The sequence below is a fragment of the Dendrobates tinctorius genome, unplaced genomic scaffold, assembly GCF_039654945.1.
Source record: "Dendrobates tinctorius isolate UK_male_01 unplaced genomic scaffold, ASM3965494v1 ptg000133l, whole genome shotgun sequence".
Classification (NCBI taxonomy): domain Eukaryota; kingdom Metazoa; phylum Chordata; class Amphibia; order Anura; family Dendrobatidae; genus Dendrobates; species Dendrobates tinctorius.
The window spans coordinates 18,983,617-19,001,512 of record NW_027361801.1 but is presented as its reverse complement, the minus strand read 5'-3'; the positions used below and the strand labels follow the sequence as shown (position 1 = coordinate 19,001,512).

Sequence of the window (17,896 nt, the reverse complement as noted above, 5' to 3'; positions counted from 1 at the left end):
GGGCATAAATTCATTGGTCACTTTTGCGGCACTTTTTCAGATGGATTCCAGGCGGAACGCGCCTGAAATCGACACAGTGTGCACATTGCCTTGTATAGGTTTTCTATCTGTAGGATCCGCTCCTGATTTTGTCTTACACTGTCGGAAAATCCTGACCTGTGAATAAGGCCAGACACTTGGAATCTCAGACATGTGTTGTCAGACCTTGCTAATTTTGCCTCTAGTTTATCACCCACTCAGCTTTTTTCCCCAAGGTTTATATGCACATCACAGTCATGGTGTTTTTTTCTCAGCATAGTCAGGCCTGCCTCATATAGCGGTATCATGGTCACATTGTACGGTAAGCATTATGCCAGCTGGACTGTGTTATTGTGATCTAGTGTTAATTGACATTCTGGGTCTTGCAGTATTAGGCAGGTTGTTCAGGATTAGAAAGACACGTTTCAGGTGGGTTCAGAAGACCATATGGAAAATCGGTTTTGTGCACTGGCTATAATTGGTCCATGTGTGGTCCGTGGTCACATGGACTAATTATACCCATGTCTGAACCTTGCTATAAGACCTCCCTACAGGTTGTGGGTGGCGCTGCACCTAAGTAGCACTCATGGAACTGGCATGCAGTCCCACTTACAGCCTGTAGACAACTGTGGCACTGTTTCACAGAGCACTTGAAGGCCTTGTCTTATGCAGACAGCCTATGCCCACTTGACTTGACATGGAGTTTTGGAGGTGGAAAACTCCAGTAAGACTTCCAGACACTGTTCAGAGAGAGGACTGTTCTTATTCACTGTAAATCTCCCAATAAAGAAAGGCCCACCAGTTCTCAATAGGATTTAGGTTATGTGAGGAAGGGGCCGTGTCATTATTCTTTCACCTTTACACTGCCATATAACATGGCTGAGTGCGATGTTATATTTTATCGGATAGTACTCTACCCAATTTTATAATATGGGGCAGTGTAGATCTGCAATTTTCTCATGCCGAGTTGGCATGAGAAAAAAGTCCAGAGGTTCCAATATTTGGAATACATGCACCCATACAAGTCTGTTGGTGCATGTGAAAAATCAGACTGCACTCGGATGTCATCTGAGCGCAGACCAACTTCCGTTCACAGAAACAATGAAGAACATGGAGAAATTAAGTTCTCCATCTTTTCCACACCTGTGTTGGAAGTCTCTCAATCAAGGGAATTGGATCCCACTTGGATGACATTCAGCTCATACTCTGACTGAGTTTAAAGGGAACTTGTCACTTTTCTGGCCTACCAGCTAAAAATATCAGTTAATTGAGTGTGAGCTATGCATTCCACAACTACTTCTGAAACCCCCTGACTCAATATGTATCACCCATAAAAACCTTTTTTTATTGCTCCCGCCCTATATGGTAATATGTTCTGTCCAGTCAGATGGGCGTTGCTTCGGTTCCCTCACTCCACCCCTCGTCTGCTTGCTGTATGCATTCCTTGACGTGAATAACGCAGATTGCGTAGAGATTTTGTGTGTACGCAGTCAAATGGGATCTAGCGCATGTGCAGTATGCTTTGCCCAACTGCGGGCAAAGCAGAAGTGCGAATTCGCAAGGAATGCATAACTGACACTCAATTAACTGATATTTTTAACTGGTAGGCCCAGAAAAGTGGTGATAGGATCCCTTTAAGCTGATTGTCATTAGCATAAAGACATAAAGTGAGAATATACACTAGTGTGAGCAAAGCCCTTAAGTTCTTTACTGGCAATATAGACTTCAGTGCTGAGATGGAGCATTTTCCTGCATAAAAATCATGTTTTTTCTGAAAGATACAAACTTTTTCCTGTACTAACTGCTCGGAGAAAGTGTCTTGTAAAAAGTGGCAGTAGGTTTGGGGATTAATTTTGAGTCCATCTTCAACCTGAAAAGGTTCAACCACCTCAATATCAGCACTCTACCTCCTCTTTGGTGGTGTCTGAGTGGAAGTGGAAGAGCTGTCTGATACTGATCCATCTGGTCCGTCAAGAGTCATTCTCGTTTCATCAGTCCATAAAACCTGTGAGAAATCCGTCTTCAGATATTTGTTGTCCCAGTCTTGATGTTATGAAATATTAATTCCAGCATACCCAGTTGCTCTATGCGCATCCACCTGGGGCTCAGACACCGGCCTCTCCATGACCTCACATCAAGGATAATAGAAAAAGATTGGAGTCCGGCTCAACAGGACTGGATTTTCCTATTCTTTTTATTTTTCAAAACAAATTATAGTGCATACAAAAGAAAAAGGTACATGGTCGACATGACCCAGTGGACACATTTTGACTGCACTAAGCAGTCTTACTCATGACACGAAAATATATATATAGAAAAAAAAATATATTCCACTCTGCAGCCAATATTACATCATGTGTCCAATTTAATATGAAAAATTTGGTGAAGGGTCCTCCTTAGGGCTCATACCCATCAGCGTAAATAAAATTGGTCTGATGTGGTTCCTGTAGCCTTTACTGGTTATCAAAATAGGGGAACCCCTCAAAAAATGATGTGGGGCACCCCTGTAATTAATAACCAGCAAAGTCTAGGCAGACAGCCCGGGCTGATATTAATAGTCTAGGAATGGATATTGGCCCCCTCCCAGACTAAAGCATCAGCTCTCGGCCGCCTCAGAAATGTCACATCCATTAGATGCGCCAATTCTGGTGCATAACCTCTTCTCTTCCCACTTGCCCTAGGGCAGTGGCAAGTGGGGTGATAGTATTGATGTTGATGTCACCTTTGTATAGAATCTGATATCAAGCCCAGAGGTTAGTAATGGAGACACCCCCATTACTAACCCCATAGTCAAATTGTAAAAAAAAACACAGCCTGAATAAAGTCCTTTATTTAAAATAAACACCCCTCCCACCCCACCTTTTACCTATTTAATTTAATTTAATGTTCATGTATTTAGCTAATAATTAAAGAACTTAAATAAAGTGAAGCAGGAGGTGGGTGAAAAATAGAGCTGGAGTGACAGAGGCTTCCGATGTAAAAATAATTCTTCATCCTCATTTGCATATCAATTCAAACAATGATTTCTTAGTAATGGAGGAGCGGACAGGCCATGTATCGGTATTGCTCAACTTGTCTTTGAAAGAGCTACATACACATATAAATAATTTGTGGTTTCAAATTCTACTGACAGATTCCCTTTAAAGAGTAGCTGTCATTTTATTTTTGATTTAATAAATCAATAGTACTAATGATAATAAGCAACTTTGTAATATGTCTTATAAAAAAAAATAGCTATTTTCACCTTCTGGACTGATTGTTCACTCTCGATTCTCAGTAAAATTTGGATTAACTGAAGACAGATTTTCAAAATGACTGAGGTAGGAGATGGTAATTTGGCCCTCATAAGATTCTACGGAGAGGGCAGAAGGGAGGAGAGAACAGCTATAGACAGACATTCTGCTGCAGGTTATACTGAAATAACAGTTACAGTTCTGCATAGAACTTCCTGGGCACCAACTGTCATCTTCTATCTAAGTTCACTGAATACAGATTTAACTGTGAATTGAGAATGAAAGAACAGTCCAGGAGAAGGAAGCAGATTAGTCTGATAAGATATGACCTTTTCTTATTTTACATGTGCTATTGATTTATGGAAATTAATAAATGAAACGACTCTTTTAGTGCATATGTTGTATGCTTTTTCCACAATCACATATGGCAGCTTTTGTTGCTGGACTGGTTACGCAGGCAGTAGAAGTGTTAAAGTGCCTCCCCCATGGGTACATTGTTTACATCTATCAGACTCATGCAGCAAGAACTTTGTGTTTCCACTTTGTCATACTGGTTATTTATTTTTCTGGTACGTAGCTAGTCATTAACATTATCAAGAGGACGAGTCCCAGCAGTCCTCCTATGTGGCACTTTATCAGGCTGTCACACAGGGTTGTGACCAGAGAGCCATATAATTTCAGGAACATGCAGTCACTAATTAAATCCACCCATTCTAGGGATTGGCAGAGCCATAGAGAACTTGCTAGGAAATCTGCCTCATCGTACTCATTAGCTCAAACCTTCCGCAAACATGAAATCCACTTTAAATATAAAGCCATATTATTGATATGGAGCGGCGAGCAGTGCACACCAACTAATCTACATCTTTATTGTATCCTATGGGGGTCATAAATACATCTAAAATGGACTTTGTTTATCTCTTTGTGCTAAAAGTGTCATTAGCCGTATATAGAGATTTCACATCATTAAATAGACATTATTGCATTTATTACAAGGAGATAAAGCAAGTGTGGTGGTATTATTATCTAACTCCGGATTACCATAGATTAATCATTTCGTCATGTGCGTAGCCTTTGCAAGAAGTGCAACTCCCATTCTTTTGGCTTTGTGCAAAAAGGAACAGCTGTCTCTCCACCATGTTTGCTTGTGTGACATATTGTCAGGGAATACCAGAACAAGGCGTGCTCACAGTCACGTATGTTGCAGATTGCTGTCGATATTTCTTTTCTACTGTGCTGTTACAAGTGTCCAGTACCTTAGCTGTAAAGGGGTTGTGGACTACTAGATAACGCCTTCTTCATTGCTGAAGTGCTTCACATAAACCAAAAATACTCACTTCCCGGACCAGCTATGCTCATGCAGGGTCATCTTTACATAATGACCTTGTGAGCACCGTCCCCTTGTAAAGACCATAAGACCAAGAATAGTCGGTTCTGCACTACATAGAATAGTGCCATTCATATCAAATTCCAAACGGCACACTAATCCAAAATCCTCCCATTAAAAATCCTTAGGGTAGAAAAAAAAGTTTTATGTATGCCGTTTCCATTTTATTTTGAACAGAATGAATCCCAATGTTTATTTTACTAATTAAAACAAATGGTGTGGTGGACCCTAGATTGTCAACTCTTTATAGAGGTGTTACCCTGTCTGTAATGGTTAAGAGGACTACTGATCTCTGCAGAACAATAAAGACCGCCACTTAGTGATGAGAATGAAAAGTCCCAAACTTTCGGGATATTTTTAGGGACCTAAGGGAGAACATTTCTGCTCGCGGAGAATGCCAGTCTGGTGTGAAGTGTGTTACAGGGCATGCAATGCTCCTCTGGGAATATAAAGGTACTCTTCCTCTGATGAGGCTATTTGTGTATACAGTGCCTACAAGTAGTATTCAACCCCCTGCAGATTTAGCAGGTTTGATAAGATGCAAATAAGTTAGAGCCTTCAAACTTCACACAAGAGCAGGATTTATTAACAGATGCATAAATCTTACAAACCAAAAAGTTATGTTGCTCAGTTAAATTTTAATAAATTTTAAACATAAAAGTGTGGGTCAATTATTATTCAACCCCTAGGTTTAATATTTTGTGGAATAACCCTTGTTTGCAATTACAGCTAATAATCGTCTTTTATAAGACCTGATCAGGCCGGCACAGGTCTCTGGAGTTATCTTGGCCCACTCCTCCATGCAGATCTTCTCCAAGTTATCTAGGTTCTTTGGGTGTCTCATGTGGACTTTAATCTTGAGCTCCTTCCACAAGTTTTCAATTGGGTTAAGGTCAGGAGACTGACTAGGCCACTCCAACACCTTGATTTTTTCCCTCTTGAACCAGGCCTTGGTTTTGTTGGCTGTGTGCTTTGGGTCGTTGTCTTGTTGGAAGATGAAATGACGACCCATCTTAAGATCCTTGATGGAGGAGCGGAGGTTCTTGGCCAAAATCTCCAGGTAGGCCGTGCTATCCATCTTCCCATGGATGCGGACCAGATGGCCAGGCCCCTTGGCTGAGAAACAGCCCCACAGCATGATGCTGCCACCACCATGCTTGACTGTAGGGATGGTATTCTTGGGGTCGTATGCAGTGCCATCCAGTCTCCAAACGTCACGTGTGTGGTTGGCACCAAAGATCTCGATCTTGGTCTCATCAGACCAGAGAACCTTGAACCAGTCTGTCTCAGAGTCCTCCAAGTGATCATGAGCAAACTGTAGACGAGCCTTGACATGACGCTTTGAAAGTAAAGGTACCTTACGGGCTCGTCTGGAACGGAGACCATTGCGGTGGAGTACGTTACTTATGGTATTGACTGAAACCAATGTCCCCACTGCCATGAGATCTTCCCGGAGCTCCTTCCTTGTTGTCCTTGGGTTAGCCATGACTCTTCGGACAAGCCTGGCCTCGGCACGGGAGGAAACTTTCAAAGGCTGTCCAGGCCGTGGAAGGCTAACAGTAGTTCCATAAGCCTTCCACTTCCGGATTATGCTCCCAACAGTGGAGACAGGTAGGCCCAACTCCTTGGAAAGGGTTTTGTACCCCTTGCCAGCCTTGTGACCCTCCACGATCTTGTCTCTGATGGCCTTGGAATGCTCCTTTGTCTTTCCCATGTTGACCATGTATGAGTGCTGTTCACAAGTTTGGGGAGGGTCTTAAATAGTCAGAAAAGGCTGGAAAAAGAGATAATTAATCCAAACATGTGAAGTTCATTGTTCTTTGTGCCTGAAATACTTCTTAATACTTTAGGTGAACCAAAAAGAATTCTGGTGGTTTGAGGGGTTGAATAATAAATGACCCTCTGAATAAACTTTTCACAATTTAAAAAAAAAATTAAACAAAGAAATAACATTCTTTTTTGCTGCAGTGCATTTCACACTTCCAGGCTGATCTACAGTCCAAATGTCACAATGCCAAGTTAATTCCGAATGTGTAAACCTGCTAAATCTGCAGGGGGTTGAATACTACTTGTAGGCTCTGTATATACAATTAATGTTTTTTTTTTCCCTATATTGTAATTTATCCGCAGTCCATAGCATAGGGCTTCCTGATTGCTGGGGTACCGATCCCTGGGTCCACCATCAGTCCCACGAATGACTCACTGGAACCTATGTACCACGCTGGAATGGAGTGAAGATGCACCTGCTTGACCTCCACTCCATTCATTGTGTATGGGACTGCCAGGGGAATCCTAGTACAGCATTTGCAGTTTATATCAGTCCCATACACAATGAATGAAGCAGAAGTGGAGCAGCTACACCTCCACCCCATTCAAGACCGTGCTCTGAGGAGCCCAGTTCCTGCGTTTCAGAGCCTTGTTTTTGGGATCACTGTGGATCCCAGCTGTCGGACTGCTAACAATAATAAAAATTATTATTATTTCTGAAGCACCAACATATTCTGCAGCACTTGATATTTCTGAAGGGACTTGTGCAGATAATAAAGACATAACAGAGTAACACATAATTCAACAGATACCGAAAGGATTGTGGAACCTGCTTGAAAGCTTACAACCTTTGAGGAGATGGGGGTAACACAAAAAAAAAGGGCTTGTATTGTACGGTCTAGCCATCAGTATAATATATAGGGTATGCACCAGCCAGTATGTGTATAAGTACAGGTACAGAGGGCGGTTAACCCCCCAAGATAGTTCAATCGATATTGGCACACCCACGACGTCATTGCAGGGGCCCGATCGTTGCCATGGTGACCCGTAGTCGTGACGTGATTTTGAGCACCTTGAGGGGTGCAATTTTTAGAATGGCGTCAATTTTGGGTATTCTCTGTCATAAACTCCTCAAAGTCACTTCAAGTGTGAGGTGGTCCCTAAAAAAAAAATTAGAACTCGCTGGTCAACTTTTAACCCTTCTAACTTCCTAACAAAAAAATATTTTAAAAATTGTGCTGATGTAAAGTAGACATTTGGGACGTGTTATTTATTGACTATTTTGTGTCACATAACTGTGATTTAAGGGCATAAAAATTAAAAGTTTGAAAATTGCAAAAAAAAAAATAATTCACAAATAAACATATAGATTAAATGTTAACACTGTCATGAAGTGCAATATGTCACGAAAAAAACACTGTCAGAATCAGTGGGATCCGAGGAAGCGTTCTAGAGTTATTACCTTATAAAGTGACACTGGTCAGAATTGTAAAATTTTGCCTGGTCAGGAAAGTAATCGGCTTTGGAAGAGTTAAAAATATTGTCATTGGGAATTAATCAAATTGTCCTGGGTAGTGCATTCCAAATAATTGAGCTTTGTGGTTGAGAGTGATACTCTAATGGATTGGCATTACTCGGCCTCCACCCTGTGCAATGACTGGCACAGGGTGGAGGCATCAGTGTAGTGGCTGGTGAGGAATATGATCTTGACTGCTGTATTCAGGACAGATGGGAGAGGGGAGAGTTTAGTGAGGAGACCGAGTATTAGAGTTACAATAGTCCAGACGAGAATGAATAAGGGCTAAAATAAGAGTTTTTGCAGAGTCAAAGACTGTAAGAAAACTTGAATTCTAGAGATGTTTTTGAGGTGTAGGTGACATGAGCGAGTGATTGGATGTGGGGAGTGAGGGAAAGATCTGAGTCAAATATAAACCCTGAGATAACAGGCGTGCAGGAGTAATGGTAGAACCACACATGGAAATGGCAATATTGGATTTAGGAAGGTTAGTGAAAGGAGGAAAGACAAGGAGTTCAGTTTTTGACAAATTCAGTTTTAGATAGAGGAAGGACATGATGTTAGAGAGAGAGGTAAGGCAGTCACTGATATTTTAAAACAACCAAGAAACAAATGCTAAAATGCCACCATTTAAGGTAACAGGAATACTCAAGACTGATAAACCAAACCGCAAAAAAAAAGTACAAAGACCTGTATAAAATATCATAAAAATACCAAATTTTCTTACATATCATAGAAAACTAATTATTTGGACAACACATTGCTCAAAATAAAAAAGGACATGAACAGTAACAAGATACGTGGTATAAATAATTCATATAAGGACTGGGTATAGAAAAACCCAAGTATAGAAATATATATATATATATTGCACAAAAACTGTGTCCCAGTAAATATATGGCCACTTAAAATTGGAGAAAAATTTAATACCTTAGATAAATTAGTTCATTATCAGTGATCACCTATAAATAGCATTATTAACTTCAAATTATTAAGGTGCCATAATATGATCACAAAGGGCAATTCTTACCCAAATAGGTCCAGATATACCACACGCAAAGCAGCCCCAACGCGCGTTTCGCGGCCCTTGAGGAAGCCCACGCAAAACAAGCGTTGGGGCTGCTTTGTGTGTGGTATATCTGGACCTATTTGGGTAAGAATTCCCCTTTGTGATCATATTATGGCACCTTAATAATTTGGAGTTAATAATGCTCTTTATAGGTGATCACTGATAATGAACTAATTTATGTAAGGTATTAAATTTTTCTCCAACTTTAAGTGGCCATATATTTACTGGGGCACAGTTTTTGTGCAATATATATATACTTGGGTTTTTCTATTCACAATCCTTATATGAATTATTTATACCACGTATCTTGTCACTGTTCATGTCCTTTTTTATTTTGAACAATGTCTAGTCACTGATATTTTGTAGTAATGCAGGGCTGATGTGAGGAGACCATGTGTATAATTGGGTATCATCAGCATAGAGTGGTGACAGCCGGGGATAGGGACAGAAGGAGATGTGAGGGAATAGGGTCACTGGTACAGGTAGTAGGGGGAGAATATGCGAGTAGCCTGGTAACTACTTCTTGCTTGAGCTAGATGCAGTGCAGGAGGGAAGAGAATGCATGATATTAGGGGTTTTGGAGAAAAATTCCTGTATGTTATCCCCCATCAAGAAGATGGTGGATAATATAGGAATTAGGGATTACACCTCAAAGGAGTATAGCTGAAGAGCTCAGTATGCACGCAATGGGTAGGAGAAGGCATTAGTCGATTTGCTATATATAATTTTTTTATATATAATTTATATGAAATATTTAAAAACTTATCTGCTGTATGATCGTAAGGGTTTGAGTTTAAAAATTGTTAATTCTCTTTGTAGACTTGCCTGGAGCACATTTCAGACTGTACATGACAATAAGGTACTATGGAGATAGAAGGGAAATAGGACATCCTTCTTCCTCTGGCAGTGTGCTTACTTATTTGTCTGGCAACACAATGAAAGTAGCAATCACTGCCAAGTGTGCACAATAGTGTGCTCACCTCATGTTACTGCCCGCTGTTGTAGTTACTGCCACAACATTTGCTGCAGTAGAAGAGTATATCACTTTCTGAGGACCTCCATCCTTACATTATCACTAATGGGCTATGCATATCCGAGCACAGACATGCCGACTTATTATATTCTGTGCATATCCATTTCTGTCTACAATGCTCTATGCTCCAACACTATTTTTTTGTTTATTTTTATTTAACTGAATAGGTCCACAATTCTGATTAATCTCTTAGTACGTCTGTGGAACCTTTAGAGTTCTGTTTTTCTGTTACAGATCTCCAAAAAGCAAAATAATATAAGGAGAACATTCACCAGGACAACAGTGGGCAGTTTTTGCTCTCATTGTATTCTCACTGCCCCTATAAGTATTCCTTTTTTTTTTATTTTAATCCAGCTGTGGGCTTTTTTATTTTGAGCTCATTTTTATAGTCTTTACAAGGGGGCGTGACTCAAAATTATCTGTGGGCGTGTCTTTAGGCTGCTTTGCATAATTACTCACGCAATGGTAAAGACTATGAAAATTAGCACAAATATAAAATGGCTTACCAACGTTATGGCGGATTTTTTTAAAGAAAAAAACGGCTTTCTTAGGGGAGCAGCGGGAATAAAATAAGAGCAAAAATTGGACATTTTGGACTTGTCTTGGTGAATGGCCTGATAAAATTCTGCCACCACTAGGGGGAGCTCGCTGAATATTTATTGGTCTAAATAATAACATAGTATGGAATAAGTGGTGGCAGAATTGTATCATTTAACTTTATTGCTGAGAAGGGAAATTAATGAAAAATATAATTCCTACTATCATAATATTTCTTTTAAAGGGGTTTATTGCTCTTTTCTTTAACTTTGTAAAAGGCAAAAGCAATAACATCTGTTGCGATATAGTCCCCACCGTCCTACTGGCTGTGACTTCCACCGGCCTCCTCTTCTTCTCAGCATGTGACCACAGCAATTATCTATAGCGGTCAAGTGCAGACCGTTCCAGAAGAGAAGGAGAGGAGTCCATCAGGGGACACGGCCAGTGGGATGGAGGAGCCGTGGAGGCATTGGTAGGTACGGTATGTAAGTACAGTATCTGCTATTTCTTAGGGGGTTTTACCACACTGTGGCCATATTTAAAGAGAAAGAAATCGGTGGTAAGCCCCAAAATGAATCATACAGACCTCAGATTGACAGATATTAAAACCTCACATCCATGCTTCCATTGTCCCCGTTGCATTAACGTTACATATGGAAACCACATCATCCAGGGCTTCCAATTTCCTATTATATATTGAAGCTCACAAAAATGTGGCATGCATCTCTGCATATTGTATTATGAAGTGTTTTCTCGTAATTCCCCTCATTCTAATCTAAGGAATTTTACTGTATCACCTATTCTTCTTCTTCCCTGCATCATGTTCCCACATGCTTTATGCATCCATTAGCCCTCTGTGTCTGTACTGTTACACACTTAACATTATGGCTGGTCCATACAATCAGGGCAATTGTTACCACCCACCTTTCATGTCTACCTTTTTTCCTCATAGATTGTAAGCTTGCGAGCAGGGCCCTCATTCCTCTTGGTATTTGTTATAATCTATGTGATTATTGTTATGCTGTAATGTCTATTGTCTGTACAAGTCCCCTCTGAAATGTAAAGTGCTGCGGAATATGTCGGGGCTATAGAAATACAATTTCAAGAAAACAGAAATGGAGGGCACCGCTAACTATAATATAGAAGAGAAGGGGTTCACCCAGAGCTTGTCAAAAAATGTCATAAACCAAAGAAAAGAGACTTGCCCATAATATGGGGAACACCACTAATACAATGTGATAGACAAAGATATTTTTATTTAACAAAAATAGCACACACATGGAACAACACTAGACCCATAAAAACAATTAAAAACATGCAAAAAATGCAAGCAAGTCATGTCATATGGTTATGATACAATGACCCTCCCACATCCAAAATCCACAAAATCAGCAAATCTATTTGAACACGATTATTTGCCCCCATTCAATGTACATGCAAACATAGATGAACTATGGTACCATTATATTATGCACAATACAAATGAGATAATTCACAGCACCAAGCTAAGACCTTTTTAAGCGTTTAAATCTATATATGAAAATAAGCTTAAGAACCTCTTAAACAATTTTGTTAGAAGTAGCAATCTCCCTACGTGTCTGATGCAGAGCTCCAGAGGACATAAGGTACTAGAATATTGCCAAAATGTCTACAAAGAAACCTATGTACCTCTAGAAAGATTTTAGAGCGCTACAACAATCACCATATATTACCTGGGTAATGTTCAGGAACCAGGAGCAAACTCAATCAGAGCTCCAGAGAATAGAAGAATGCATCACAAGTAAAGTGCATGGTGCTATTCAAAAACCAGGAGCAAATTCGGTCAGAGCTCCAAAGGACAAAAAAATGCAACAGAGGTAAAATGCATGGTGCAAATGTGGAAAAGGATGATGGGGGGAGCAAGGCCCCACGCGTATCGCCACAGCCCAGGTGGCTTTCTCAAGGGAGGATAAAGCGCTGAGCGTCAGTGTGTGCTCAGTCTATTTATATAGTAGACACATGTGCAATATAATTATGCTTAAGGAGATCTTACTGAAATGAGGCGACAGGAGAAACACGCGGCCGTGGCCATCTTGTCAACATCTCCAGGCGTGTGAATAAAGTTAGGCAGGAGGTCAAACGGCGCCTACGCTAAGGCCAGTGTGGGGCGCATGCACAGAGCTTCACATCTGTAATCCCTCCCAGAGTAAACAGCTCTTGCTTTGAATTTAGATACAGAGCGCACGCGCAGCCACCATATCTGTGTTCTGTCATATAGAGCATCTCACAGAGTAAATACAAGAAAATCGAAACAAGGCATGCGCAAATGTAATGTCCCTGTAGATGCATTTATATCTATAAACAGCGAAAGATGTAAGTAAAAACAATAGAAATAAAATTTATTATTATTCAGATGAAAGGGAAATGTGTCATCAGAAAATGACTTCTTGTTTAGTTTGCGGTATACATATATTTAAATTTATGTTAAAAAAATGTTTTTCAATTTTTTTTTAAATCTGACATTTTGCTAGTTTTATACTACCGTAGGGATTCAACTCGCTCAGGAGCAAAGGGAGACAATCAGGAGGCACGTTCCTTTAAAAGTTCATAGGGTTTATTGCTCCATAACCCATAAACCAGCACATAACATAAGGAATAGCCTTTAGCTCAGGTGAAAGCAGGTATGTGTCCATTGTTTCAGGCTCAGTCCTGGAGCCTCAGCAAACACAGGAGGCTTATCCGTCCTCACATACAGCCAATATCCACAGGCCTCACCGGGTCAGCAGCCTCAGCACGTGGTCTTCAGGAAGGTAGCACACCTTCCTCCACTTAGGCCTGCCGGGACCTACCACATGGCCCAATCAGATCCATGTGCTCTCTCTCATGTGACCGGACCTCAGGTACCTTATATGGTCCATAACCACACCCACAGGTGATCACATGGCTATGACCTCACTAAAGGTCCTATTACACACAGCCACACATATACTTTATTATGACACTCTTAAACATACCCCTGGGTGGGTTTGTAGGTAACCAGGCCCCCGCCCATCTCTTTAGTTACCTGGAGACTTCACCCTTATACATTGAAGCAACACCTCAGTAATATCATTGCTGAACAACACATAAGTCTCCATCCCAAAGCCACCCACTTTGGGATACATAACAGCCATTCCGTATTCTGCCATTCATCCTTTCTCCTGGGATATCCACACAGCGCCACCTAGCGGACTCAGTGGTTACTACACCACACTAGCCACAAGACCATGTACTATTCTGATTCTTCCTGTGCTGTACAGAAGACTTTTCAGCAGTCTCATTTCCCTCACTGGCAGGATCACAGTGACAGATATCACCTCTGTGTAGTGCAGCTAGATTATTAGAAGTCCCAGTGTCCAGTGTGAAAATGACAAATTTATTTATTTTTTTTATGTTGACTTTAATAGATTGCTTAGTAACACTTATCTGAACTTAAGTAGCAGAATAGAAACCGAGCTCTCTGTTTTTTTGGATCAGAGTTGATAATCAGACAGCTCCCTGACATTAGACGCTGTTGCAGTCCTATTACTAAGTCTGTACTGAGCAGATTGGGGCTGTTGTCTGTTGTGAGCGCTTAGAGCTGCGGTATTAACGCTCCTCTTCCTCCTGCAGATCTGACAGCATGCACTAGAGGTCTTCCAAGCACCAAAAAAACAAGGCTTGATCGTCCTGGAGACAAAAGGAGCTGGGGAGGAAATACAGATCCTGTGCCAATGCAGCAACATAGACGGCAGCCAGAGTTAGTGGAAGGAAACCTTCCCGTGTTTGTCTTTCCAACTGAACTAATCTTTTATGCCGATGATCAGACAACTCACAAGCAGGTGTTAACTTTGTATAACCCCTATGAATTTGCCTTAAAATTTAAAGGTAAGTTACATTATGGTTGACAGTTTATTTTGTTTGTTTTTAATTTTCAACCAATTTTGTGTAATAATGTGACCAAAACAAAAGCCGACAGTCACCAAGTATTGATATAAAGCAGAGTTTTTTCATCGGAGTACCGTAATCGATTTTACATGCTGATTTTATGTATATAAAAAAAAATCACAGGAAACAAAGCAGCCATACTTACCCATAGCTGGTCACAATACTTGTCATGTCGGACGCTGTTCACACCACAGCATCCGGCAGGCAGAGGTAGTTCCACCTCCAGCCACTATAGCCTCAGTGGCGCCGGTTTGATCTTCAGGCTCTCGGGGGTTAATCCTGCTGGAGACCAGGTTGGAAGGTTAGTCACGCCCACGGTCTTTAAATAGTCATACTGGCATATGGGCGTCGCCGATTATAGCTTGTGTTTCATACCAAGTGGTTCCGGTCTGGAGTGGAGGTGTTCAAGAGAGAGAGATTCATATCTGGTGTCGTATGATCCGTCGTTATCCTTTCTCCTTCCCATATTTGTGTTTAGTTGTGCCCTGTTCACATTACTGTTTATTCCTGTGTGTGTGCGGCGCAGTGCAGTTTAAGTTCTCCCTGTCTGTCATTATTTGTGTTGGAGCTTTGGTGGTGTGACTCCTCACTGGGTGGAGGGTGGAGGGTTAAGTGCAGGGCTGAGCAGGAGATAAGGAAAGGTCGGAGGCTCAGGCATTTGCACCTTCAGCAAAAACCCTGGGTTGAGGGTCAGACAGGGTTTCCCCTAGTAAAAGGGACACCACAGGGGCCCCGGGTATTTCAGCCTTAGTTGAACTAAGCCCCCGTGACATTATAATCGGCCCACATTTTTTCAGGAGTCCATGGATCCATTAGATTCCATAACCCGCCAGTTGGCGGCGCTGTCCATACAGGTCTCCGAGTTGAAAGGGGCAGTTCAGCAGCAGGGCCTGGTAGTAGCAAAGGTGCAAACGGCATCAGCAGGTATCGGTGCAGAGCCGAAGTTTCCGCTGCCAGAACGATTTTCAGGCGATCGCAGCAAATTTGTCGTATTTCGGGAGGCCTGCAAGTTATACTTCCGCATGCGGCCAATATCCTCAGGTAATGAGGCCCAGCGAGTAGGGCTGGTGTTGTCATTACTGAGTGGTGACCCCCAAGCATGGGCATTTTCCTTACCAGCTGACTCTGCTACATTTCATTCGGTCGATAATGTTTTTTCTGCCCTCGGGCTCATTTACGATGACCCTGACCGACTGGCTCTAGCGGAATCTAAAATCCGCGCCCTCCGCCAGGGGGAGCGCTTGGCAGAAGACTATTGTTCGGAATTTCGCCGCTGGGCTGTAGACACACAGTGGAATGACCCAGCACTGCGGAGCCAGTTTATTCATGGGGTATCAGGGAGGGTGAAACAAGCCCTCCTGATGTATGAGACTCCGGCATCATTGGAGTCTGCCATGAGTTTGGTGATACGTATTGATCGCCGTTTTCGTCAGGGGGCACAGGAGACGCTACCTCTGGGGGAAAACAGAGGTGCAGGTGTGGTTGAAGTAGATGAGTCCCCTGAACCTATGCAGATTGCTGGCGTGGCACAGGTTCAGCCTCGCGCTCCGGGATTCCGGAAGCCCGGAGCATGTTTCTACTGTGGTAAAGGAGGTCATTATGTTAACGTTTGCCCGGTACTACCTAAGAGGGTCACACCGGCGGAAAACTGTTAAGCTCAGAGGGTATGGAGGAGACCCAACTGAGCGTATGCATATCCTCCATGATGGTATCTCAATGTATGCTCCCTGCCAAGGTTATTATCGCCGGCAGAGAGCTACCTATATCAGTGTTTGTGGATAGCGGTTCCGCCACCAATCTCATAGATGAGGAGTTTGCACACACCGCCGGGTTTAAGATCGAAAAACTTCCTCACCCCATACAGGTGGTGACCATTAATGCTGTTCCCCTCCCTCAAGGGGAGATTACTGAGTTTGTGGCAGAGGTGAAACTCCACATTGGGGTCCTACATTCTGAGTCGGTTACATGTAGGGTCCTCCGTAATCTCCCAGCTCAAATGGTCCTGGGTTTTCCATGGCTGTCCAGGCACAACCCGGTAATTGATTGGAAAACTCAGGACATAGTACAATGGAGTGGTTTCTGCCAAGACAATTGCTTGGCCATATGTGTGTCCGCCGTGACGCCCAGCCTGCCGGAGGCTTTGCAGGATTTCGCGGATGTTTTCTCTGAGAAGGGTTGCTCAGAACTGCCTCCACATAGAGCCTATGACTGTGCTATTAGGTTAAAACCCGGGGCCAAATTACCTAAGGCCAGGATGTTTAATATTTCTGGTCCTGAGAGACAAGCTCTTAAAGACTACATCGCGGAGAGTCTGAGCAAAGGTCACATCCGGCCTTCGTCCTCGCCTGTAGCCGCGGGGTTTTTCTTCATTAAGAAGAAAGATGGGGGGTTACGCCCGTGTCTGGATTTCCGAGAGTTAAACCAGATTACGATCCGTGATCCCTACCCAATGCCGTTGATCCCGGATTTGTTCAACCAGGTAGCGGGGGCGAAATGGTTTTCCAAGCTGGACCTCAGGGGGGCGTATAACCTCATAAGGGTCCGTCAGGGGGATGAGTGGAAGACGGCGTTTAACACTCCTGAGGGTCATTTTGAGAGTCTGGTTATGCCGTTTGGGTTGACCACCGCGCCTGCCGTTTTCCAACATTTTATTAATGATGTATTTGCTCATGTCCTGGGGAGATTTGTGATTGTATACCTGGATGATATCCTCATTTATTCTAGCGATCGGGACACTCATTTGGAGCATGTTAGGCAGGTGTTACAGTTGCTCCGGGAGAACCAGCTCTATGCTAAGCTGGAAAAATGTTTATTTTTTGTCTAGGAGTTGCCCTTTTTGGGATATATTGTGTCCGCAGCCGGTTTTAAAATGGACACCGCTAAGGTGCAAGCGGTGTTGCAATGGGAGAGGCCGGAGAGTCTGAAAGCACTCCAGCGGTTCCTTGGGTTTGCGAATTATTATAGGAAATTTATAAAACACTTTTCGACTGTCGCCAAACCGCTCACGGACATGACAAAAAAGGGTGCCGATCTGGCGAACTGGCCTGAGGTGGCTATACGTGCATTTGAGCGTCTGAAGAATAGTTTTGCTTCAGCCCCCATTCTGGTGCAACCAGACGTGTCTAAACCTTTTGTGGTAGAGGTTGATGCGTCGGAGGTGGGAGTGGGGGCAGTACTGTCTCAAGGCTCGTCCTTGAGCGAGATGCATCCATGCGCCTACTTCTCCAAGAAGCTGTCGCCGGCCGAACGGAATTATGATATCGGCAACAGGGAGTTGTTGGCCATCAAACTGGCTTTTGAGGAATGGCGACACTTCTTGGAGGGGGCGGCTCACCAGGTCACAGTTATCACCGACCATAAGAATCTGCTCTATCTGGAGTCGGCCAAGCGT

The 17,896-nt window shown here is 42.6% G+C and overlaps 1 protein-coding gene across 3 annotated transcripts in view; it reads left to right on the top strand.

Moving 5' to 3' along the window:
* The window catches only part of MOSPD1 (motile sperm domain containing 1), a 98,265-nt gene that overhangs the window by 55,702 nt on the left and 24,667 nt on the right, over positions 1–17,896 (top strand). For 2 of the 3 annotated variants that reach the window (XM_073543523.1, XM_073543522.1), the window contains exon 3: positions 14,191–14,445. In XM_073543523.1, coding sequence (XP_073399624.1) covers positions 14,292–14,445 — 154 coding nt within the window. In that variant the 5' untranslated portion in view covers positions 14,191–14,291. Of the gene's footprint in view, positions 1–214; positions 341–14,190; positions 14,446–17,896 lie in introns of those variants that run through there. The other variant, XM_073543524.1, reaches the window with a different exon arrangement.